The sequence below is a fragment of the Elephas maximus genome, chromosome 8 (assembly GCF_024166365.1).
Source record: "Elephas maximus indicus isolate mEleMax1 chromosome 8, mEleMax1 primary haplotype, whole genome shotgun sequence".
Lineage (NCBI taxonomy): Eukaryota > Metazoa > Chordata > Mammalia > Proboscidea > Elephantidae > Elephas > Elephas maximus.
In genome coordinates, this window is record NC_064826.1 from 27,016,584 (window position 1) to 27,043,017 (window position 26,434).

At 38.3% G+C, this 26,434-nt stretch overlaps 2 protein-coding genes across 3 annotated transcripts in view; both read left to right on the top strand.

Annotated features, from left to right (window-relative positions):
• Positions 1–26,434, top strand: part of CADPS2 (calcium dependent secretion activator 2) — a 608,633-nt gene that overhangs the window by 169,140 nt on the left and 413,059 nt on the right. For both annotated transcript variants that reach the window (XM_049893894.1, XM_049893893.1), the window contains exon 2: positions 2,313–2,426. In XM_049893894.1, the coding sequence (XP_049749851.1) occupies positions 2,313–2,426 (114 nt within the window). The remainder of the gene's footprint in view (positions 1–2,312; positions 2,427–26,434) is intronic.
• Positions 3,007–26,434, top strand: part of RNF148 (ring finger protein 148) — a 33,929-nt gene continuing 10,501 nt past the window's right edge. The window contains exon 1 of the mRNA XM_049893896.1: positions 3,007–4,831. The gene's annotated coding sequence lies outside the window, so the exon portion shown is untranslated. The remainder of the gene's footprint in view (positions 4,832–26,434) is intronic.

Consider the following 26,434-nt stretch of genomic DNA (forward strand, 5'->3'; position numbering starts at 1 on the left):
CAAGTCAAAGCCGTTCTTGGCGATTCCTGGGGCTTGGCAGCTAAAGTGCTCTCAGCTGCCTCGCTCTCAGCAATTGCTGTTCAATTTCCACCTGGTCCCTTTTGTGAACCACGCTCAGGGAGCTGAAGTCATGGACTTAATTTGCTTTGTTGAACACACATACACAAGAGGTCCCTGCTTTCTTTCTCTTCATATTATAAAAAGGGGAATGAAATATAATGGCCATGTTCCTGGGTTTCAGATTGGTTTAGCTTCCCCTAAAATGAAGGCGATAACCTTGGTGAAGAAATGGAATGGTCTTCTGTCCTCGCTCCTCAGAACAAGAGTGTTTGTTTACACCTGGATACAATAGAGCACTTCTCTATCAGCCTGTAACTACCAGTAACAGTTCCTTTACAAACTGTCTTGTTTGTTCAACTCCTAAATAAAACCTGTTTTTGAAAGAGCCTGTCTTATATTTGAATGGCATTTTAATAAGCCTTTTGAGCAGATTTTAAACTTATTTCAGTCAACCTTCTTTTCAAAGCCAAATCACACCGGTTTGTTTCGTCTTTCTAATCCTTTAACCGTTTTAGCCTCGGCATGTTTTCAAATGCTTCCCATCTCTCTGTAGAATTCAGAACTGGACTGAGTTCTTTAATAAAGTCTAATAGGGGATCGAATAAAATGGAAGGCTTACTCCATTGCTGTTCTTATATATCTGAGGATTTGTTGTTTTATCTCAAAGACTGTATTGTTCTTTCTCCATTTAAGTATTTAAAAGAAAGAAAGAAAAAAAAAAATCTCTGCATGACCTAGTCCACCCGACCTCCAGGGAGGTAGATGCTCTTGTAGTCATGGCTGGCTTGGTAGGCATGAGCCTGTGCCATTGCAAAAGGGCCTCGTGCTCAGATGGGCCCTGTGCTTGGTTTCATGCTCTGCTATTGTTGTCTTGGAGTCCCTGGGTGGTGCAGTTGATTAAGCACTCTACCACTAACCAAAAGGTTGGCAGTTCGAACCCACCTAGAGACACCTTGAAAGAGTGACCTGGCGTTCTGCTTCTGAAAGGTCACAGCCTCGAAAACCCTATGAAGCAGTTGTACTCTGTACACATGGGGTCACTGTGAGTCAGAATTGACTTGATGGCAGCTGGGTTTTTTTTTTTTTTTGGTTGCTGTCTTGAAATTCTTGATAATTTTTTTAACAAGGGGCATCACATTTTCGTTTTGCACTGGACCTTACAAATTATGTAGCCAATCTTGCTTGTAGCTGATGAGTAGAGGACACTGTTGCTAAGTCGTAACCCACATCTCACCCATCCTCAGTAATAATTAATCTAGCTAGGCCCACAGTGAGGAAATCTGGTTGTAAACTCTTCCTAGTTCCACAGCTTTTCTCCCAGCATGCCTGAAGACATTGTCGCTGCCCTGCTGTTTTATCTCTGTTCTTTATGTTGTCCTTTGGGCTTGTCTCCTCCTTAAGTTTAAAAGCTCGGCCGCTAACTAAAAGGTCAACAGTTCAAATCCACCAGCCACTCCTTAGAAACCCTATGGGCCAGTTCTCCTCTGTCCTATAGGATTGCTATGAGTTGGAATCGACTTGATGGCAACAGGTTTGGTTTTGGTATCATCGCTTCATTTATCTTATCTCAGGTACTGAGATATGTTTGTTCATGGAATCCAAACTTTTGGCATCCAACAGATGTTCTTCCCAGAGCATTCTTTCTCAGGACCCCTTCTGTTCCTTGCAGTCTTCCTTGCTATTACCTCTTGTCCTGGGCCGACTTCAAGAGTGCTTGTCCACTCTGCTCTCTCTGTTCAGGACAGCTGGTAATTCTGCACAACAGTTTCTCATTCAAATTTTTGATTTTTCCATGTTTGTGCCAAGACCTGGGAGGTAATCATGGGGATCCCATCTGGAGTTAGAAAGTTGGATCGTTTTTTTTTTTTTTTTTCTTTCCTCTGCCTTTTTTTTTTATTATTATAAAAAATATAGATAACACATTTGCCAATTCAACATCTTTCCTGTGTACAGTTCAGTGACACCAGTTACATCAATCATGTTGTGTAACCAGCACTAGTATCTGTTGCCAAATTTTCCATCAGTGAATTCTATTTTAGTATCAGAATTCCAGTGGACACAGGTCAGTGACTTGGAAGCATTTTAAAATTGAGCCATCAGTCAGAGTAGTAGGAATTTTTAGTTTTGATCTTTCTTTATGATAAGGTTAATCCTAGGTGTCAAATCTAATATACATGGTAAATAAACTTTTATGGATCATTACATTCCGTGGGTTAGCTAATTTATCAGCTAATTTCCTTTTTTCCTTGCAGCTTAACAAGCAACAATTGCAGTTACTGAAAGAACGGTTCCAGGCCTTCCTCAATGGGGAAACCCAAATTGTAGCTGATGAAGCATTTTGCAATGCAGTTCGAAGTTACTATGAGGTAAGTTTCAAGAGCTTTGTTTTTGGCATTCTAATTTTTTTTTTTTGAAGATTTTTTTTAAATGGCTTTCCCATTTTTAGAAGCTCACCAGAATGATAGGAAGCCTGTGAGTTTGCAGCCTTTCTGAGAGCGTTGTCAATTCTATTTTGCAATTTAAGAACTTTAATTCCACAGCCTGGTTTTGAGAGATAAACAGAATTGGAAAGTACCTGTATTCACATCTTTTGTGGAGAAGTAAACTGTTTAGAAAAATCATCTGGAAGTGATTGATATACCTGAGTATGGCTATTATCTTTGGGTCCACATGTCTAAATGATCCTTTCTAATCGAGATTTCAACAGTAAATTGCTATCTTGTGCCATTTTGTTCCCTGGCTTTGTAATAATTAAGGCAAGTAAGTAATTTCAAGAGGATAAATTGAATTCTCTTTTCTTCCGGAAGGAAGAATGTTACCAACACTACTTTGCTATTTCTTCTGATTTTAGCTTTGTGACTCATCAGGAATTCTCTGTGGATTTCCTATGAGCACCAGCTTTCACACATGGTCATTAACTGCTTCGGTGAGTTGCCAGTAGATGTTAAGTCTAGAGAGTTGCCTTATTTCCTAAGCCTTTCAGAGTCATTTGGGAATGGATTTCTTCCATTGTGCAGCTACTGTAAAGGTTTCATCTGAAGAACCAGAACATGCAAATATATATAAGACAAGTAAAAAAGAAAGAAAGAAAAATGTAGAGATGCAAATGTGTCTGAACGTCCCTGAAGCAAGGAATATCTTTGTGTGAAGGATAGAGTAACTGGATATACAGATAACTGGTTGGATTTGTACTTTGTTGATGTTATGCATCAGAGGCTACTTAATGCAGCTTGATGGAGGTTTCCATCACCCCAAGCCTTGATCTGTTCAGGTGGATGAGCTTAGAGACGCTTGCTTTCCAAATATGTGAATGACAATGAAGTTAGTGGCAATAGTGGATGCATTGTCTAACAGACCCTTAACTCAGAATGTCTAAACAAATATAAGACCTCAAAACTCTTAACAAATACAGGTTCATATATTTCGTCTTGTAAGAATCAAAGCCTGAGTCTTACGAGATCAAATCTTGCCCTGAATCTTACAAGATGAAATGTAAGGTCCTATACTTGCATCATGTAATAAAACAAAAGAAAAACCAAAAGTCTGTGTTCAGGGTGGAGGAAATTTTTTTAAAAAATAAAAATAAGCTTATTTTTAGTTTTGATAAATATACTATGGTACTGTCAGATGGTGATATTAGGGAAACCAAAACCAGGTGAAGGGCATGTATGTGACCTCTCTGTACCATATTTTCAACATTTGTGTACATCTAAAACGATTCCAAAATTAGCGTGTTAAAAAAAAAAGAAAAGTAAGCATGGTATCATGTGGCCACAATTTATTAAAGAGCACACTGAAGTGGTGTTAATAAAAATATTGTAACTCCGATGAAGGAGAGAATGTCCCCATTGTATTCTACTTGAGCGTTGTGCTTTCCCTGGGCACTATATGTAAATAAAAAGATGTGGCCCAACATAGGCATTTTGGATTTGAAACATATTCTGTGTAGGTTACTGGAAAGAACTGGAAATGTTTAGCATGGAGAAAGATTAGGCTTGTGCTGTTTGTAGTCCCAGGAGTAAAATTAGGACACAAGTGGGGAGGATTTCAAGATAATATCACCAGAGATTGGTTGCACTGCCCAGAGACAGGCTGGCCTGGCAAGTTCAGCATCACTGGAGGCTGGGTTCTGGCCATGCGTCACAATCTCTTGAGAAGCATATTGTACAGACAGTTCCCAGAGCTCTGTCCAGGACTTCCAGAAGCAGAATTTCAGAATCTGTACTTTACAAAGCCTCCCAGATGATGGTGCCTACAACTGGTGCATTGCTAACCAGTGAAATTAGATGGCTGTTTGCTAGCATTTTGTTCCAGAAAAAGATGTAAGCATCAAAGAGGTGGTTCAGCTAGGTGACCAAGAGGCTTTTATTCTTTTGATAGTATTTCTAGCCAGTGTTTACTTGTGAGACTATATCCAAATTGTCTTTGTGCTGTCTATAAAGTGGTGTCCAGATTTGTGATATTCAAAAAAATATTTAAGAAGGCTTCAGCTCCTGATTTCCATTTGGAAAGTTATTGTTTTCCAGATAGGTGTTCAGTAAACTCTTGAATGAATGAATTGTCTTGGAAAACATTGTTAGAAAAATTAAATAAGATAAAGGTGCATTGCTTCTCAGTGTTTTTTTCACAAAAGACTTCTTTTTTTTGAGAATTTTTTTTACACTTTGCTATGACAAACAATGCTGGTACTCTTTACTATTAATTATTACTTTTATTATGTAGGGAAACCCTGGTAGCGTAGTGGTTAAGTGCTACAGCTGCTAACCAAAGGGTCAGCAGTTCGAATCCACCAGGCACTCCTTGGAAACTCTATGGGGCAGTTCTACTCTTTCCTATAGGGTCGCTATGAGTCAGAATTGACTCGACGGCACTGGGATTGGTTTGGTTTTTTGGTTTATTATGTAGTATGTTTTCTACAGCTTACAGAAGGATATCACAAACATCTAATTTTTGTGTGTATGTGTGATGGTAAACAGTGTATGTGTTGGTACCCACAAATTACATAAGTAGAAAGTGAAGCTCACAGATGTTAAATGACTTTTCCAGTGTCATGTGTTTGGGAAGCATCTGAGCTAAGCGTGAATCCAGGTTTCCTGGCCTTCTGTAAACTGAAATTGTTTCACAGTTGTCATTTTGAACACCTGTGAGTTGGAATCGACCGGACAACAATGGGTTTTGTTTGTTTTGGTGTCATGTACTATGCAGAGCACTTGAAAAAATATTTTTATTCTTTACAATAAACTTTTTAAATGGGTAGAATTATTCCCACCTTACAAACTTACAGCCAAATGTAAATGACGTGTACCCAAAGCTGCATAGCTGATAAATAACCAAAAAACAAACCCATTGCCATCAAGTCGATTCTGACTCATATCGACCCTATAGGACAGAGTAGAACTGTCCCATAGGGTTTCTATGGAGTGGCTGGTGGATTCGAACTGCCAACCTTTTGTTTAGCAGCCTATCTCTTAACCACTGTGCACCAGGGTTCCAGCTAATAAATAGCAGAGCTAAAACCTCATTCTTTTTACCATAGTTTACTTAAAAAACAGATTCATGGGCTCCAACTAACACCTGTTGAATCCGAATCCCTGGGGGACCCTGAAGTCTGAATTTTGAACCTGAACCTGGATAATTTTGCCTCACACTAGAATTCAAAAAAGATCTTGACCTAGATCTTATAACTTGTAGAATATATGTTTCAAGAGGATGGAGCCATTTCTGTCCTTGTTGCCATTGTTTAGCAGACAAGCATATTCAACAATTACTTGTTGAATGAATGAATGGGTATTGCAGCATTTATTGCTCTGTATAGAAACTGTATATTTTATTCTTTTCTTTATTCTTATTTCCCCTATAAATCTTTTTCTGATAGTATCATTTCAGTGTTGCTTTGAGATTCCTATTGAATATGAGTATTCTCAATTTCATGGTTTTGTTTTTTCTTAAAGATGCATCGGAAGCATGTTTAGACTTCCTGTTTTTTCTAACTTAGAGATTTCTGTGGTTCTGTGATCTTTTTTGGCTTCTTAGGCTTTACGAAGTACATTCTTTCAGTGATGCTGTGTGTTGTTTGCTATATAAGACTGTTTTCAACTATTAAGAAGTTGTCCTTAGTAATTTACACAATTATGAGGCGTAGAATCCTTTATCTAGGATGACCGTTTCTAACCATGGAATTTATATGACAAGTCCTAATGAATGTTTATAACCAATTAAATTGAAAATATGTCTTCATACTCTTCATAAAAGTTCTAAGTCTGTTTGCAATTGACTTCTTTCTCTCAGCTCCAGAAATGCTGTTTCAGCAATGATTTTATGAATAGCCTTTTCCATCTTGATTGCACATCTCTATTTTCTGTGGACAAAAGAGTCATCTGTATCTTCTTGTATTGGTTGTATCTTCATTTCTCTGGTTTACTTTCTTTCTCTTTAATGCTTGAGTTCTTAGTGTGAGACTCAAGATAAATTTCTTCTCTCCACATTTTTTAACCAAAAGCATTTCTCTAGGTACCATTCATTTTTTAAAAAGGTAAATAATTTCTTTCAATGGCATCATGACCAGTTGGGTTCTGTGTGTTTTTGTGGAATGTCCTCTTGGGCATGTATGGGTGTTTATCTTTGTATGCCTATATCTATGCCAATTTCAATAAATATTTATTGTGAATACTGTTCAATGTGTTACATAGAAGCGTATATCATGAAAATGATAATGATTTTTCAATGACAATATAATTCCAATGGCATTGTTTTTATAAAATGTTTTAAGTTGGCTGGACCACTAAAGCAATCAGAATAAGAAAGAAGAAACCTGGTTTTGAAATTTCATCAACCTGTTTCTTCCTAAAGTTAGCATAACTAGGGGGAAAAAAAAAGGCCGAAACATGGAAACCACTTAACTAGGCAGACATGGTGGCAGAGTAGGATTAGAATTAAAAAAAAAAAAAAAGGAAAGAAAGAAATGTTCAGTAGCATACACAGCACCTTAATAAAAGTTAGTTATAATCATGATAATTTTATGGCTGCTGTAGGGTTGCTCAAACCCTGGTGGTGTAAGTGGTTAAAGTTGTCAGTTTCAATCCGCCAGGCGCTCCTTGGAAACCCTATGAAGCAGTTTTACTGTGTCCTACAGAATCACTGGAAACCTTGGTGGCGTAGTGGTTAAGTGCCACGGCTGCAAACCAAAAGGTCGGAAGTTTGGATCCGCCACGTGCTCCTTGGAAGCTCTATGGGGCTGTTCTACTCTATCCTATAGGGTCTCTATGAGTCGGAATCGACTCCTCGGCAACAGATTTGGTTTTGGTTTTTTATAGGGTCTCTGTGGAGCCCTGGTGGTGCTGTGGTTAAGAGCCTGGCTGCTAACCAAAGGGTTGGCAGCTGCTCTTTGGAATCCCTGTGGGGCAGTTCTACTCTGTCCTATAGTGTCGCTATGAGTCGGAATCAACTTGACAGCAACAGGTTTGATTTTTCAGTTTTTATTTATAGTTAGATTCTGCAATACTGTTACTTTTTTTTCTAATTGCAGTTTTTTTTTTTTTTTTTTTTTTAATCCTTCAAGCATCTCACTGTCTACAGAGAGGCATAAAACGGACACAGATTCTATAAGTGTTTGTTTTTTCTTTCTATCCATATCTTTTTTTTTTTGTTTGGTTTTTGTTTTTCAGTTTAGGTCACTTGTGCTAACTGCAAATGTGTAGACATAGGTTTATTGCAATATGTTCCTTTCCAAATTGTTCTTCCCATCAGATATCTCCTTCTATTACATGAGACTCTGGTGAACTTTGTCCAAAGAAAACCCATGACGGTGTGATTTATAATGGATATGTGGACAAATAGCTGGCCTTTCACTTGAAGATTTCCAAAAGAAGATACTACATAACCGCTTACCAGCTGCTTTCAGCATAATCTAAACTTTCAAATCCCATTACTATGCAAAAGAATGGATGTTAGAGCTTTCCTTTTTTTTTTTTTTTTTTTTTTGGTAGGCTAACTTTGTTCCCAGCATTTCAGAAAGGATATGTAGTTCTCATAATACTTCCGTTTGTTTGCTTTCTCTTCTGGTTCCAAAGAATGGGAGAGCATTACAAAGCCTTTTAATCTTTAAAAAATTCCCAAAGAAGCATTGAACTAAGTCTTGCCCCCACCACCACCCCCAGTGTTTGCTGTTCAGATTTCCTACCTGTATAATCAGACAAAGGAGAAAAAGGCAATACATTTTCAAACATTTCTGTGTTTATTTACACATTTTATATTAATAGAAAAATTACTCACTTTCATCTCTAAAATTTGAACTCTAATTTTGGCCCTTTTAAGTTTGTGTACTTTTAAGCAAAAACAAACAAAAAAATGTATTATTAAATTCTGGTGTTCAGAAGTGTTCCAGTTTGATACTACTTTAGGAACAATTTTTTAAATTATACTTTAGATGGAGGTTTACAGAACAAGCTAGCCTCTCTTCAAATGGTTAGTATACATATTGTTTTTTGACATTGGTTAACACCCCCACGACATTGTTAACATTCTCCGTTCTTGATCTCGAGTTCCGTATTACCAGCTTTCCTGTCCCCTCTTGACTTCTGGTCCTTGCACTTGGAACGGTGTATCCCTGTAGTCTCGTTTTGTTTTATGGGCCTGTCTAATCTTTTTTTTTTAATCTTTGGCTGAAGGGTGGATCTCAGGAGTGACTTCATTACAGAGCTAAAAGGGTGTCCGGGGGCCATACTTTCAGGGTTTCTCCAGTCTCTGTCAGGCCAGTAAGTCTGGTCTTTTTTTTTTTCGTGAGTTCGCATTTTGTTCTACATATTTCTCTAGCTCTGTCAGGACCTTCTATTGTGACCCCTGTCAGAACAGTCAGTTGTGGTAGCTGGGCACCATGTAGTTGTACTGACCTCCGTCTGGTGGATGCCAGGGTAGTTGTTGTCCATTAGTCCTTTGGACTAATCTTTGCCTTGTATCTTCAGTTTTCTTCATTTTCCCTTGCTTTCCAAGGGGTGAGACCAGTGGAGTATCGTAGATGGCCACTCACAGGCTTTTAAGACCCAAGATGCTACTCACCAAAGTAGAATGTAGAACATTTTCTTTATGAACTATGTTATGCCAGTTGAGCTAAATTTTCCCTGAGACCATGGTCCTTATAGCCCTCAGCCCAGCAATTTGGTCCCTCAGGGAGTCTGGATGTGTCTATGGAGCTTCCATGACCTTGCCTTGGACAAGTCGTGCTGGCTTCCCCAGAATTGTGTACCGTCTTACCCTTCATCAAAGTTACTGCTTATCTATTGTTAAGAACACTTTTAATATAAATAAAATAAACGTTTATGTTAAAGAATTTTTTAAATATTTAAAAATGAAAGCAGTTATCACCTGTATTTCCAACAGCTCTAGACGACTTAACAGTTTCTCTTTTATAGATATGGTAACTGGAATCATTTTAATTTTTTTTACATAATATATCATGTGCATTCTTTTCCTTTTTTAAAATTTATTTTATTTTTGTTGTTATTGAACATACACCAACTCAACAGTTTCTACATGTACAGTTCAGTGACATTGATTAATTCTTCAGGTTGTGCAACCATTCTCACTCTCCTTTTCTGAATGGTTCCTCCTCCATTAACATAAATTTACTGCACCCTGAGCTTCTCAATTAACATTTCCAGTTGCTGTATAGGGTCGCTATGAGTCGGAATCGACTCGACGGCACTGGGTTTGGTTTTGGGTTTGGGTTTGGGTTGCCAGTTTGTTCACATATAGCTGGTCCTTTAAATAAGCACAATGTGTCATGAGCATTACTTAATATCCAATATTTTCCGTAAACGTGGTTTTAAATTGCTGCATAATAGACCATAGTGTGGCTATATCTAAATTTTATTTAATTTCTTTTTTATTGTTAGACATTTATGTTTGCTCCATTGATATTCCTAAATTGGTGCATCTTTGATAAATTTCTGCAAATGGCATTATTAGTTTCTAAGAGATGAGCATCATTTAAGCTCTTTATACAGATTAGTGAATTGCCCTCAAGAAAAGTAGTAACAATTTATGCTACCATAACAATATATGAGAGTGCCATTTTCTTCTGCACACTCGATATTATGAAAACAAATGCCAGGTATTAGGTTTGCTGGTTTCTGTTTTACTGTTAGTGACGCTGAATATTTCCTTATGTGCATTGGTCATTTGGATTTTTTTCTTCCCTGTTCCCGTTCTTTGCCAATTCTTCCATTTGGATGCTTACCTTTTAAATGTTGTTTTATAGGTGTCCTTCCAATGTGAAGAAGACTATTAACCCTTTGTTATATTGCAAATTTTTTTTTCCTTTTGTAATTTTTTTATGTTTCCTTACCTCTGAAATTCACTTTTTAATTTGTTCTAGTAAAATAAAATACATTCACAGTACAAGTAGAGACTAAGCCCTGGTTGTTTCCCCCCCTCCCCTTTGGGTTCTATCTTAGATTCTATTTCTTGTTCATAAAGCACTGGTCACCGTGGCTGCATAGTGTTTCTCCCTCCCCTTTCTCATCCCAGCACCCGTCACTCGTGGCTGAGCAGCTGTGTTACTTAGGCTTCACTTAAGAGTGCACTGTGTTGGTGTTACTCATTCTGCTGCTGTGGGCCTCGGTTTCCCTATCTGCAGAAGGCGGAAGATCATCTCTGAAGCTCCCTTCAGTTGCCCAAGTCACTGAATGTTAATTTGTTTCTTTATATGTATCGTTTTCCTTGTCCTGCCTGCAGACTTCCACATCCCCCATGTGTGAAGGATAAAAAAAAAAGAGGAGCATGGCTGGAGATTATACCTTCAGAACAAATCTTCAGTCCATTATTTTTAAATCTTTATATGCTTTCATGCTTTTTTTTTTTTAAGTGTTTATTGCTCTTCCTTCCTATTCCAGAACACTGAGGAACTTGACTTGGGGAGCCAGCTTCTTCCTGAGGAAATTGGCAAAATCGGCTTTATCTTCCACCACCAGCAATCATTTTTGTATGATTCTTTTGCTTTTATCCACTTTCTTCCCCTGACATTATAACCCAATTTTTAATATTTAAGAAAGAAGTGCAGTTGTTTAGTGTTTGGTTTGTGAAAATCGAGAGCCCTGAAGGCTTTTCTTTTATCTAATTTCCTTTTTTTAGAATTGAAATGTATACCGTCAGCGTTACTTGCCTTGTTTTTGCAAGCTGGAGAGTGCAGGACTGGAAAGATATGCATTTAAATATGTTTATGAAAATCTCTTGATACCATTTTACTTTGGAATAGAAATATTCACTTCTCCTATTCCAAGGGATGTTTAACCTGTCAGAATCTCTTCTGAATTTTGAAATAATGCCCTTGGAAAGGCCTGTTTTTTCATTCTGAATTGGTGGTCACTAAGTAAACCAAGATTGGCAGCCTATGGCAGGAAGGGGTAAAAAAAGGTCAACATGTCCATCGCTGAAATCCAGTCACCAGTAATGAGAAATGAGGTTTTAAATTTGCATTGAGCTCTGCTGATCACATTGTATTTGTATTTTTGCTATTAGCTGTTACAGTTCACATTGTATTTTCTTATACTCTATGTATGGCGTTTTAAATTAGGTATGCCATAAGACTCTGGAAAATGTGTCTGAAATTCCTACTTCTATTTAGGGTAACTCGGTGTGTGCTGCCTGTCACTGTGCTTTGTAGAGCTGCCTGCCTTCTTAATGGCGTCCATTTTTTTATGAAGACTGGGTAATCCAGGGAATGTAGAATTTGGTTGCTGGAAGATAGCTGAGGAAATCATCTCGTTTGAGCATTTTCTTTCCCTTTCTTCACTCAATTTTTGAAGACACTGAGATTGTGACTTTTTCAAGCCCACACGACAAATTTGTGGGAGAGGGCAGGATGAGACCTTTCTTGCTTAACTCTTAATTTTCCCTTTCCTTCTGCTTCTACATTTTTACAAAAGGATATTGCATCTTAACAGGTGGGCTGTTGGTAAGTAGGCCTAGTGCCAATTCCCAGTTTATTTGGTCAGTGATACAGAAATTTAACAAACTGTAATAAACAAATACGATTTGTGCAAACTCTTTCTGAATTGTGGTTTCAGGCCTAAGCACTAAAATAAGCATCTCATTCCAGGTAGCCACAAAGAGCAGAAGCACGTGTGGTTTATCTCAGTGTGGCATTTACCAATCCCCAGCCCCAACTAGGGAGCGCTCAGGTTAGGGTTAAGACCCATCAGAAGGCAGGGCCTGGCCAGGTATGAGATGTGTAGTTTAGTGCTTAGGCCTGACACCACAGTTCAGAAAGAGTTTGCACAAATCGTATTTGTTTATAACACTTTGTTAAAACCCAAAACCAAACCCATTGCCACCGAGTTGGTTCCAACTTACGGTGACCCATGTGTTACAGAGTAGAACTGCTCCATAGGCTTTTCTTGGCTATAATCTTTATATGGAAGCAGATTGCCAGGCCTTTCTTCCACTGAGCTGCTGGGTAGGTTCGAACCGCCAATCTTTCCCTTAGCAGCTGATTGCAAACTGCTTCTGCTACCCAGACTCCTTAGACTTCCTTTTAAGGGAACGTTTGTAAGTACCAGATTATCAGACATTTTTGGTTCTTTAACTAAACACAGTGTCAGCAAAACCATATCCTCTCTCAGGGGAAAAGACAAGCGAGTGCTGAGTGGCTTCCTGAACAGAAATGCTGCCTGCAGCTTTCAGAGGCCCTGGAAAGCCCATTTGGGCACAGATTACATTTTGTGTTGCTGCTTCATTAATCTGGGCAATGCTCTTTAACTTTGAATGTCTTATTCCTTCTGAAGCTGTTTAGTTTCATTTATTTTACTTTAAATTATCCTGTCAGCTTGAAGTTAAGTAGCATTTCTTTGAATACCTATAGTTAGCTATCTAGCTTATTAGGCAAACTATACCTTACGTGGATAGGTTTTTTGGTAGCAGAAAGGTCTTCTTAATTTAAGACTTGAAGTTTTCCTTCGTTATTTTGATCATTGCCCCATTTCTAAAAGATTTCAGGGAAAAGCAACCTCATTTCTCTGACTCTCTTTATGCTCCTGAACGTCATGAAGTTTGTGCTTGCCAAGAGCCACTCTTAAGTCATTTCAGTGCACTTCCTTTGCTTATCCTCGATCAGATTTATTCAGTAGTCCTTTGTATCAGTAAGTTCTATTTTTAAAGCTTTTTCATTTTTCCTTTGGCTTCAAGGGTTAAATCTTGAGTGGAAACATGCGTACCCTTGTTAGCACAGGTGCGACAGGTGCTGCTGTTACCTTGGCATATTTAAACCTTTCCTCTCCCAGAGTCATAAAAATGGGAAGACTAAGCACCTGGAAAGGAGCCCTGATTGCTCAGTGGTTAAAGCACCAGACTGCGAATTGAAAGGTTGGTGGTTTGAACCCATCAGCCGCTCCCCGGGATAAAGATGTGACAGTCTGCTTTCTTAAAGATTACAGCCTTGGAAACCCTATGGGACAGTTCTGCTCTGTCCTATAGGATCGTTACGAGTCAAAATCGACTCCACGGCAACGGGTTTAAGCTCCTGGAAACCTTAAAGTATTAACCAAGTAAAATATACAAGATAATGACTGCTTAAGATGGTCGTTGATCATTTGTTTCCTATTACATTATTGTTTTAGCTGATTACATTCATATCAATTGCCATCTAAAATACTTATTGAAAGCCCTGTTTTCATTTGGTACCATGTAAAACACACTAAAGATGTGGTCCTACCATTTAACACTTTACAGTTTAAAAACAGTTATTCATTTTTGTCACTGAAGGTACCTGTATGATGGAGAATTTTGTTTTCATAAGGTTATTGGGAAGAGTTTTCTTCTGCATGTGAATCCAGGTTTGTGATAAGAGTTTTATTTTAAGGTGGCTCAACTGGTGTCAGATAAAAAAAATCCCAGCTTAGATAGGGAGAAATTTTGTCAGAAAGAAGAGGGAGAGGGGACTATTGCAATAGAGGGTTTCTTAGGCTGAGTTCTTTAGAGAAGCAAAACTAGTGAAGTGTATCTATGTACGGAACCCTGGTGGCAGACTGGTTAAGAGCTATGGCTGCTAACCAAAAGGCTGGCAGTTCAGATCTACCAGCTACTCCTTGGAAACCCTGTGGGGCAGTTCTACTCTGTCCTATGGGGTCGCTATGAGTCGGAAACAACTCGACAGCAGTGCGTTTGGTTTTTGGTTATATATATATATATATGTATATATAGAGAGAGAGATGTATCTCAAGGAAATGGCTTATGAGGTTGAGAGGCTGACAAGTACTGAGTCCGTGGGTCAGGTGTCAGGCCGGAGGCTTCTCCTGACTCACATAGCTGCAGGGGTCGACAAACCCAAGATGGGTACGTCACACGGTAGGCTGCTGGTTCAAGTCCCAAGAACCTGAGGTCAGGTGATGATAAGCTGGATGCAGGATGCAGAGCAAGCAAATTTGCCCAAACATTCCTATATATTGGATTCAGGCCACGTCCCTGAGGAAACTCCCCTTACAACTGATCACATCGGATCACATCATGGAGGTGACTACATTATATCACAAAATGGAGGATAACTACATCATTACATAACTGTCAAACCACTGAGAATCATGGCCTAGCCAATGGATACACAACCCTAACCATCACAGAGGGGTAGAGGGACAACTATAACAGAAAGAAAGCTCTGGCCATAAGACCAGCAAGCATCTCAAGAGTTAGGAAAAAAAAAATTTTTTTTTCTTCTATAGAGATAAAGGTAAAGAAGACTAGGGAAAAACAGGTGTGGCAAAGTAGGATGGCTTATGCTGAGGCCACCTGTTCTCCAAGCCCACCCAAAGGTCCCTTAAAGAAGGGTTGTATGTTGGCTCAGGCTGAGGGCAGGGGAAGGAGGCTTGAGGGAAGGAGAGAAGCTTAACCAAAGTTTGGTTCACAAGCATTTTGTTTCTGATTGATGAGTGGGGACAAGCAATTCAGTTACTCATTTATGAGGCAAGGAATGGGGATTTGGAGGGTCTGTGTCTGGCCTGGCTACTGGTGAACAAGGTGGCGTCTTTGAGTCTTATGTAAGTCATGTGGGGAAGGGTGGTTATTTGCAGTAAGCTTTTTTTCTGAACAAAAAGGGTTGGGGTATTTCATTAGTCATCACTTTTTCCAGAATCACGAGGTTCAGGTCAAATTCAAGTTTGTCACTGGTCAATTAAGATTTAATGTCTTGAAGGACAGCTATTTGAAAACAGGCTATTTAGGAAATGCCTATTATTTCTAGGAGGCAAGGGGATAATCTATTTTATGCATTTATCCCATAACCCTTCAGGCATCCACTGTGTGTGAAGTGCTATCCAGGTGCTCTTCAGGGTGCATGGGTTCTACCTTGCTCTTAAGCACTTGGGATTCTCTCAAGGGTTCAGGCATGTTTTCAACTACGATGTGAGGGAGAGCTGTGGTGAGTGCTAGAAGAGAAAAAGATGGTTTCAGAGAGGAACTAATGAGTTAGCCCTTTACAGCTGGTGTTCTCAAGCCAGATAGAATTCAGGGGGTCCATCAGCTTAAATGGGAAAACAATGCATTTTTATTTCCACTAATCTCTAAATGAAATTAGGATTCACTTACATTATGAATGTAGACGGTGAACCACAGTAGTACTAGCAGTACCTGAGACTTTATCACCAGTAGAAATAGGTCTGTTTTTATATCATGTTGCATTGTATTACAGCTATATCTAAATATTGATTATGTTTATGAACTACACTGAAATTACAGTGCATTTAAACCCTCATTACATTTTGTTAATGAGTTATTAAAGAAACACATAGATTGCTAGAGCACAATTTTGTTTTTAAAAATATTTTATGACTGTATGTTAGTGTAATTGCTTTCCTCTGTAGAGAAAGGAATTATGGATTTCCTTTGGATTCCTGTGGCTTTAATTTTATACATCTAAAAGCATTATCCAGAAAGGGATCCCTGAGCTTTCCCAGACTGCCAAATGATTCATGCTACGAAAATGGTTAGGAATCTCTGACGTAAAGGACCTGTGAAGGCTTCGTCACAGAGGAAGTAGAGTTTAAGCCAAGGGAAACAGACAGGTGGACAAAGACAGTTGGAATTCCAGATCTAACACCGCCTAGCTATGTGGCTCCTGGAAATGACGTCACCTGCCTGTGCTTCAGTTTCTTCTCCTGTACAAAAGAGATAATCATGTTTTTACCTCCCAGGATTGTTGATGTTGATTAAACCAGTTAATGAATTTAAATTGCTAAGCACCTTCCATGTGCTATGTGTGAGCTGCTATTAATATTATCTCCTGGAGCACTGGTTTCCCAAAAGTACCCACCATTGTTCTGCACAATTCAACACTTCATTTATATCAACACATACATGTTTTCTAATAATCATAAGCTCTTTCAGGGCAATGAACTATGATTTATACAGTAGTATGTCTATATTAAGTAATCAATTTATTTGAGTTAAACAGTTCCTTACTTAAATATACAGGTACTTAAGTACCCAGTCAGCTACTGCCTCATAGCCTGGGAATATTAAGATGAATAAAGCAAGATCCCTGCCCTCAGTCTACTGGAAGAGACAGATGCATAAGCAGTTAATTTTTAAAACTGCCCTGGCCCATTTTACCCGTTGGGGTGGGGTACCACCTGAGGCCACACACCTCTTTTAAAGTTTTACTTTTTGTCTTGAACAAACACAGAGGGCTTCAATATGCTTGCACCTACCTCAAAATCAAAATACTACGTACATGTTGTTGTTGTTAGCTGCCTTTGAGTTAGCTCCCCAACTCACGACGACTCAGTGCACAAGAGAATGAAACGCTTCTCTGTCCTGAGCCATCCCCATGATTGGTTGCAGATTGGATCGTTGTGATTTGTAAGATTTTCATAGAAATTGATATCGTGTGGGTTTCTCATGAAGCTGTGCAAATTAAATAAGATTAAACACGTTAACTTATTTAGCACAGCTTCAAATGGTAACTTTTAAGGTGAAACATAGGAAACTACCAATATTTGACCATTTTTTACCCACCAACCAAGGCAGTTTCATGTGGGTAAGCCTAATAGCATTCATAACAGTAATAATGTATTCTACTTGCTATCTCTTAGATGTGATTTTATGTGTTGCGGTAATCTTATAAACATCCAGTTGTCAGAGGCTGGTTGATTTGCTTTCAGGAACATTATGGGAGGTGGATTACTTTTTAGGGGTGTACTAAAGACCCAAATATTCCCATATATATACATACCTTTATGAAATACTCTCTTACATGCTTGTATAATACATTAAACTTCATTTACTGTCAACATATATTTGAGAATATATACTTTAACACCATTATGTTTTTAAATATTTTGGTATGTCCTCTCATATCAAATTTAGCAGTTAGAAGTGTTATTTAATGGTAGTGTGATTTCACTGTGGCATAAATTTGTTGTCTTTAAAACCATTTTCTCTAGAGTGACTCATTAGGCCTGGTAGACACCTTCAGTGTAACAGTCATTTTTGCTTTATCACCACTCAGCCCAACATTCCAGTGTCCACTGATTATATGCGATTGCAATAGCCAGTGCTCCAAAACTAGGAAGAGACCACAAAAGTGTTTCATTAAGACATAGTATGTAGGAAACATTATTTTAGTATGTGTAGTTTTCTATTGCAAGAACTCTTTCCTTTTTGAGCAAGTTCTTTTCATTTTGAAATGGTTTGTATGTACTTTTATAAATTATAGCAAATGGTTGTAGAGAGGTAGTTTTTCTTCCCCTCATGGCCTTTTATCTCCAAGATTTTCATGAAGCAGTAAGTGATGATTTTCTACTTTTGTGATTTTTTTCTAGTCACTTGGAATATATTTAATCTGTTACATAGTGATGCGATTTTAGCTTGACTACTGAGTTCTCTGTTCTAAAAATTTATGTTACATAAAACCCGTTGCCATTGAGTCGATTCTGAATCATAGTGACCCTATAGGACATAGTAGAACTGCCCCATAGGGTTTCCAAGGAGCACCTGGTAGAATTTAATTCTTATTCTAGCTTACCTTCTACTTTTCTTATAAAATTGGCTGCATACCTGATGGTGTAGCATGGGCAGATGGTATTAAAATAGTGATGATTATAGTGGGATATGAGGGGTCCTTCAAGAGGTAAGGTATTAAATATACTTAACCCTGTGCCATGCATGTTGTGAGGGAAAAAGCAGAGGAGCCATCCCTCTCTCTGCCCAGCATGATTGGCTTCATTGCATGCTCTAGTGTACTCACAGTGGTGGGTGTGGTATGAACGCAGCCCCCCTACTTTCCTTACCAGAAGGATCCTCCAAGGAAGTGGGTGATTTGAATAATCTAGAGAGCAGAGGAAGGAGCCCTGGTGGTGCAATGGGTTAAGCATTTAGCTGCTAACCAAAATATCAGCGGTTTGAACCCAACCTCTGGCTCCATGGGAGAAAGACGTGGCCATCTGCTCCCGTAAAGATCGCAGCCTGGGAAACCCTATGAGGCAGTTCTGCTCTGTCCTATAGCACCACTACGAGTTGAAATCAACTTAATGGCACACAACAAGAGAGCAGAGAGGAGGGGCTCTATGTGGGGACTTCTGGCTTGTTATCCTTCCAGAGCTTCCTCTATCTGTCAGGCTGGTCCCCCAACACCCTCAAAGGCTATTCCTGGTGATCGTCACTTTTGTGCACAATTATGCATACCTGCGAACTCTGACTTGCCCACACCTATCAGTGGATAAAAGGGGGGCCAAGTCCATATAACACTGAGGAATTTGTACCTTGGCTTTCCGTGTACTTCAAAATTTTGCAGACTTATAATGGCAGAAGGTGACAATCCTTGAAAGTGTGATTAATGAAGCAATAAGTGGCAAGTGATTATTATCAGAAACGCAGCAGCAGCTATACAGGATAGAGTCCACCATGACCATAGATTTGTTGGGCAGATGCTTTCTGACTGAGAAACAGGTTCATCTCATTGTACGTACCGCTATCTCAAACCAGCTGATGGCTGGAGTTTTGTGCCCATTCATGGTGATCTCTGAGAGGTGGTCAGTGGTCGCTGCTTCTACTTCTCTTTCCTTTAAGTCTGTGTTGTAATGCTCTGATTATAAAGGCCTTAACATGACACTGTTTGATCAATTCTCTGATGTGTTTGTGCCCTAGAATGCCATAACAAATGACCACAACTGGGTGGTCTATAACAACAGCAGAAATTTATTCGCTCACAGTTCTGGAGGTTAGGAGTCCAGAGTCAAGGCGCTGGCAGAGCCATGTTCTTCTCTCCTAAGGCTCTAAGGAAAGACTCTTCCTTGTCTTTTCCAGCTTCTGGTAACTCCCAGGATTTCCTCTGTTTGTGACAGTGTAACTCCAAATCTGCCTTAGTCTTCGCATGATTGTTGTCCCTCTGCATTTCTCTGTGTTTCTTTTGCTCTTTTTGTAAAAACACCAGCCATATTGGATTAGGGCTCGCCCTACTCCAGTGTGACCTCAGCTTAAATAATTACACCTGCACAAACCCTATTTTCAAACAAGATCACATTCACAGGTAAGTCGAGGATTTCAACTTACTTTTGGGGGGGACACAATTCAACCTATAACACCTGCCAATTTTTAAACCCTTATTTTACTTAACTCCTTTATACACACTTAACTCTTTAGCAATGGGAAAAACAGAAAGAACTGTGATTATTTGAATATGCCCTATGTAGCTTTCTTTTCATTATTCTGTTACCTTTGTAGAAGTCTCTGGCCACTCTTACCTACCTGGAGAACTCTACCTCTCCTTTAAGACTGAGTTCAGAGGTCACATCCTTTAGGTAACGTTCCCTAAAACCCCTCCTTCCTCCCCCTTCTACCTTCTCGTCTCCCCTCCTTTTTTCTCATTCCTGTTTTTCCCTCTCCTTCCATTCTTCTTTTCCCCCTTTCCATGATTTTTTCAGGTCAAAATATTTCAAGATATATAGGAGCGTTGGCAATTTTTGGTATGAAGTTTTTCCAGTAGTCAAATTAAGATGCAATAGTTGAACTGCATAATGACAATCATATAAACTACATGTCTTAGTTATCTGGTGCTGCTGTAACAGAAATACCATAAGTGGATGGCTTTAATAAAGACAAGTTTATTCTCTCACTGTCGAGTATGCTAGATGTCCAAATTCAGGGGACTGGCTCCAGGGGAAGGCTTTCTCTCTCTGTCGGCTCTGGAGGAAGGTCCTTGTCATCAGTCTTCCCTTGGTCTGGGAGCATCTTAGTGCAGGAACCTCAGGTCCTAAGGACGCACTCTGCTCCCAGTGCTGCCTTCTTGGTGGTATGAGGTCCCATATCTCTCTGCTTATTTCTTTTATATCTCAAAAGAGATTGGCTTAAGACACTACCTAATCTTGTAGACCTCAGCAATATAACTGCCACTAATCCACTGTATTATATCACAGTGATAGGATTTACAACATAGAGGAAAATTACATAAAATGGTGGACAGTCACACAATACTGAGAATCAAGGCTCAGCTAAGTTGATAGATATTTTTGGTGGATACAATTCAATCCATGACAGTGCATATATAAATTTTCCACCTGAGGAAACCGAATGTGTTTTGTTTAAGTAAAGAATATGGAATATACTGCTGCTTTTTTATGCCAAGATAAGTAGTATTTCAGTATTGCCTGCCCAGTAATTTTACTATGTGAGGAACATGATTATGCCCTTTCCAAGGTACATTCTTAAATTTAAGGCAGGTTAACTAAAAGGTGGGAGGAACAGAAAGATTTCAGTTGCTAAATGTTGTATAAAATTTTTTTCTAGAATGCTGTTTACTCTGTAATCTTGAAGCTACTTTTTTTTTACTATTTACTTTTGGTTATGAAAATTACTTATTAGTTTTTGAGTTCCACAGTAACTTTCAGGTAGAAAATCTAAGAAGTATCATCTGTAAGTCATCTGTAGTCAGTATTCACTGGAGGAGAAGAACGTTTCTGCTATTTTTTTTTTTTAATGCCAATGCGTGATAATTCCTGTAAATTTTCCTCCGTGGTCTTATCCATTTCATCTTTTTGTTTATTCAAAATGAAAAAGAAACCTATCTTCAAGAATTATTTAGTCTGTTTTTTATGTCTTTGTACCTTCAATTTACACTTTTTTTTTTTTTTTTTTTGAGGTTGCCAGACTTTTCAAGCATTGCTACTGAATATCTTTTATCATTGCTTGTTTGGTGAGACCAAATTGAGAAGAGGAGAAAACTTAATTGGATTCTGACAAGCCTATTGGAGAAATTAACTCAAAATAATAATATAAGTGGCAGATGATACCAAATATGTTGAAAATGAGCTGTAGGATTGGTCATATTCCAAATTCAAAAGTAAGAATGTATAGAATTGATATATTAGGAAGGAGTCTTTGTTTTGCCATTTAATTCATTCTGAAGTTCCCATAAGTGGCAAATTTTGTTGGTGTATTGAAAATTAGATATAAGACACATGTGTTACAGAGATTGCCAGCATTTGAAATTTTATTTTCTGTTCTTATAGATTGAAGTAGGTTCCCATTCCAAGTAGAGGTGAAATCCCATTTTATTTCCGTTGGATCCTGTTTTCTTATTTATACATCTATACCATTGGTGACTGTGATTTCTCTACTTCCCCTTAACCACTGAATTAGAGTAATCAATGCCCCAGGCCCTCTCTACCTTTGACCCCTGCCCCCACTGAGTTACCTAGTAGATGAGATCGGAAGGAGAAACTAGGCATATCTGCCTTTCTTTTTGGAGCTTGTTGCCTGCTGGAAGCCCCCTCACCCTCTATTTTTCTAGGCCATTAGCTGAGGCTGTTGGCAGAATCCGCCTACCTTTTTGGCAGTAGTGGGGGGGGTAGGGGGTTGGCTTGCCCTGGGGAGGTTGGGCCACTCACTCCTTTCTGGGTAGCCTGCAGCTTGGGGGTATGCGGGCCAGAACAGTGAGGGTGAGGATTACAGATCCACGATCCCTTACCCAAAAGCCTTGAAACCAGTTTTCAGAACTCTAGATTTTTCAGACTTTAGAAAAGTAACACAGTACATACACCATATGTTAGGTAATATTCTCACTGGGGCCTGGAGTAGCTCTTGTCATAAAAGAAGTATTTCTGTAGCAACACGTATGAGTGTGCACACTGAGTGAATACATAGATTATCAATAGACTCACATTAGTTTAGATCAGGTTTTGCCCCCAGATGAGTTTGCTGCAAACTTATGGAGAGGAAAAACAAAAAAAATTTCCGGGTTTTTGTATGGAATTGTGGGTGAAAGTTATGACCCTTAGTAAAATCTGGGGGAGCAAAATCATAGGTAGTTAGGTGATTTTAAGCCCCGGTGGTGCAGACCGTGTGGGGTCCTTACACTGGAGTTGTGCACTGTAGTTGCAGATTTGTGCGGTTTGCTTTTTGTCTGCTCTGGATTGCGTGAGAGGTTTTAAGCTTAATACCATGGCCAGTTTTGACCATGGCGGATAAGTACACCTGGCTTTGTCCGCAGGAAAGTAGCCCTTTCTTTAGAGGCAGGACTATACACTCTAGATCTTCCCCAAAGGAGCATGAACCTCAGATTAGGCTAGAGGTGGGACAGACAGGTGGCCCTGGAATACAGCCGAATGCCTAGCATTGTCATAACCATAGGTACAGGGAAGAGAGAATATTTTACTGTCTTTTAGGCATAGGCAGAACAATATTAGTTGCTTTCACATTACAAGGCACAAAAATCCCATGTGAGTTATAGAGGAACCAAACTTGTATCTGTATGCTTGCCCATGGGCTCAAGTCACCACCCTACCAGGTTGGCTCTGGAGGGAGAAACCTTCTCCATGGAGGAGGCAGGTTATGACATGTAATCAATCCTAACTAGAGACAGTGGCTGGTCTGATAATGTTAGCTCACAAAGAATGATACCATATCACTGGAAAGAAGTTATATGCAGTGAGTGGTAAGATTAACGGGAAACAGAAATGAAGAAGTTTTATATATGATGGAAAGGGTTAAGAACCTCAAATGGTACCTGATAACTGAGGCAATCAGCATTGCAAAGAAGGAAACAGTGACTCAAATATCATCCTCAAAGAGGAGAATGTATGCATAGATGGATTCCTCACCACCACCCAGGATTCATAAATTCATCCCACTAACCCACCACTGCCATTGAGTTGATTCCGATTCATAGAAACCCTACTGGACAGAGAAGAACTGCCCCATAGGCTTTCCAAGGCTGTAAAATCTTTCTGAAGCAGACTGCCACATCTTTCTCCCGGGCATAAATTCATTGTGCCAATATTCGCCTCCCAATGAGAGTAGTTAGGTTCACAGGTCATAGATTTAGGACAACTGGTATAGACTTAATAACAACTTAGCAAGGCTAAAAGCAAGGGGTTTGTTTTGTTTTGTTTCTTGTTTGATCTTTTTAACTTACATTTCTGAGTCCCTGCTGTAGTCTTGGAGCCCCCGTGGTTCAACAGTTAAGAGCTTGGCTGCTAACCAAAAGGTTGGCAGTTCAAATCCACCAGCAGGTCCTTGGAAACCCTATGGGGCAGTTCTACTCTGTCCTATAGAGTGGCTACAAGGTGGAATAGAATCGCTACGAGGTGGAATAGACTCCACGGCAATGGGTTTGCTTGGTTTTGGCTATAGTCTTTGTTGAATATTCTTTTGCCTGGGATAACTGTTCTAAAGCAAGTCTGGGTATTTAATCCTACAGATAATAGCCATACAGAAAAAACCTGTAAGAACTGGAAAGAAGAAAATGTATTAAAAACAGAAATAAATGAAATAGAAATTTTAAAAGTAGTAAAGAAATAAAACCCAAATCTAGCTAAGTGAAAAGACCTATGAGACAAGTGCTAATGAGACTGATGAAGAAAGTAGAAAAAAATGTACAAAGAAACACAATTAGGAATATGAAATGAGATTTAACTACAGACAGAGTAAATATCTTTTGAAATCATAAAAAATACTTTGAGCAATAAATTTGAAAACTAAAAGTGGATACTTTTGTTGGAAGCAAAATTGACTCAAGAAGAAATGAAAAACCTGGATGAAATGTGGTCCATTGAGGTAGTGAAGTGATAACCAGGTCGCCTCTATCAAAAGTCTAGGCTCAAGTAATTTGACGAAACCTTCATGGAAAGGTAATTTCTCATTTATAAAAATTGCTTCAGATATTAGAAAAACAGGGAAATCTCATTTGATAAGGCTAGTATATCTTTGCACAAACCAAAATTTAAAAATAGAAAATTAAAAACCGTTCTCATTTTGTATCTCATTTGCATCTCATTACATGGATGCAAAATCCTTCATAAAAAGTTAGCACATAAATTTCAGTGGTATCCATTATGATGAGGTATTGTTTATCTCATGAGTGTATGAATGATTCAATATCAGAAAAGCTACTAATATAATCTACCACATTGAGATTAAAGAGAAAAAAACATGATTACTTTAATATATGCAGAAGTGGCATTTATTAAAATTCAACATCTATTAAGGATAAAAACTCTCAGTAGACTAACACGAGAAAGAAACTTTGAATATCAATCAGAAATTTGCATAAAATATCATTGTTAATAGTGAGGACTTGAAAGCTTTCCAATGAAAATCAAGAATAAGGATGCCTGGCATCACCTCTACTATTCAGTATTGTAATGGAAGTCCTAGCCAATGCCATAAGAAAAACAAAAGGGAGCCATTGAAGTTGTAAAGGAAAATATAACCTATACTTATTTGTAGATAGGATGCTTTCTACCTAGACAATTTCAAGAAGACTTAAACTATTAAAACTAATACAACTTCAGCAATATTGCTGTATAAAAGCTAAACATACAAAAATCTGTAGCATTTCTGTTAAACAGCAGTGACTTACTAGAAAATATTGTTTTTGTTAGGTGCTGTCGAGTCAGTCCCAACTTACAGCAACCCTTTCTCCAGAGACCGATCCTTTGTGATAACATGAAAATAACAGTATAAAAAATAATTCATTCTCAAAAACAACTAAATCCATAAAGTACCTTTTAGTTATAAATCCAACCAAATACTACAAGGCCCCAAGGGAGAGATGTTATAAAACATTACTGAGAGATACAAAAGAAGAGAGATACCGTATTTTTTTCACAAATAACATGCCCATGTAAATAACGTACCCACACATATAATACACATAGCGTGCCTAAGAAAATAATCCACAAGGGGGTTGCGAAGTTGCCAAAAAATGTATAAAGCCTGTGTTATTTGCATAAAAAATACAATATATCACATATCTTAATGAGAAGACTCAGTGCCATAAAGTTGTGGATTACCCTAGCTTTACCAGTAAATGCATTGCAACTATAAACAAACTCCTATCAGGGTTTTGTTTTGTCTTGTGTCACTTTAAGCTGATCTTAAAATTTACATTGAGGAGAAAAGGATCAAGAATAGCCAAGACTATAATGAAGAAGAAGAATTATTTGGTGAGATTGGCTCTACCAAAGATCAAAGTTATTGTAATTAGTTTAAGCCACTGAGTTTTGGAGTGGTGTATTATATAGCAACAGCTGATATAGCCTCCTCTGCAAAATTGTCTCCCTTATTAATCTCCTTGAGGGCTGGAATTAAACCTTAATCTCATCTTTTTAATATGTAGCTTCTAGCACAGTATCTGGCACATCATAGGCTCTCAATGTGATTTGAATTAAATTGATAATGTCATTATTCTCTGTAATGTAACTTGGAATATTCTTCATGCAGTAACATATCTACTTCATTTTGTCTTCATATTATGATCATTTCAGTAAGACTATAGAAGTTATAATATGCATAATGAGTTCAGCCTTTAGCTCTTCTGTAGATTTAATTCTCATAAAACTTAATATCTTACGGCCATACCAGAATGCAAAGATAAATAGGCATTTGGAATCTGACCAAATTCGTTTGAATTTTAATGGGCATAAATCAAACTTCATAAATTACACTCTCTTCTGCATTCTGAATTTAAGTCTAAATCTCGTAACTAACACTAAATTGAAAACAATTTCCCCTTCTTATTCAGTCTAGCAAGTTACAAGATAAAATGGTAACAACGAAGTAGAAACTCATTATTACTGATCTTGGAAGTAGTGGAGGAAAAATCTACACTGTAACCTTTGTATTTGAATATAAGAGGAGATGGAGGGAGATGATGAACACATATGTAAACACAATTTTAATGACAATATTTGGTGGTATTGTTATCTTTGAGCCTAGAACAAAATATATCTTAAAACTAAACTCAACCATTTAGATGAGGTTGATGTCTGATGTGGAAAGTAGGCAACTCAAAAAAGAAAAAAAATATCCCCAAGCAGACCATTCTGAATAATCACCAGAACTTTTTCAGATCTCTAAACAGGTTTTTCTGCTCTGTGGTTTAATAAGAGTCAAG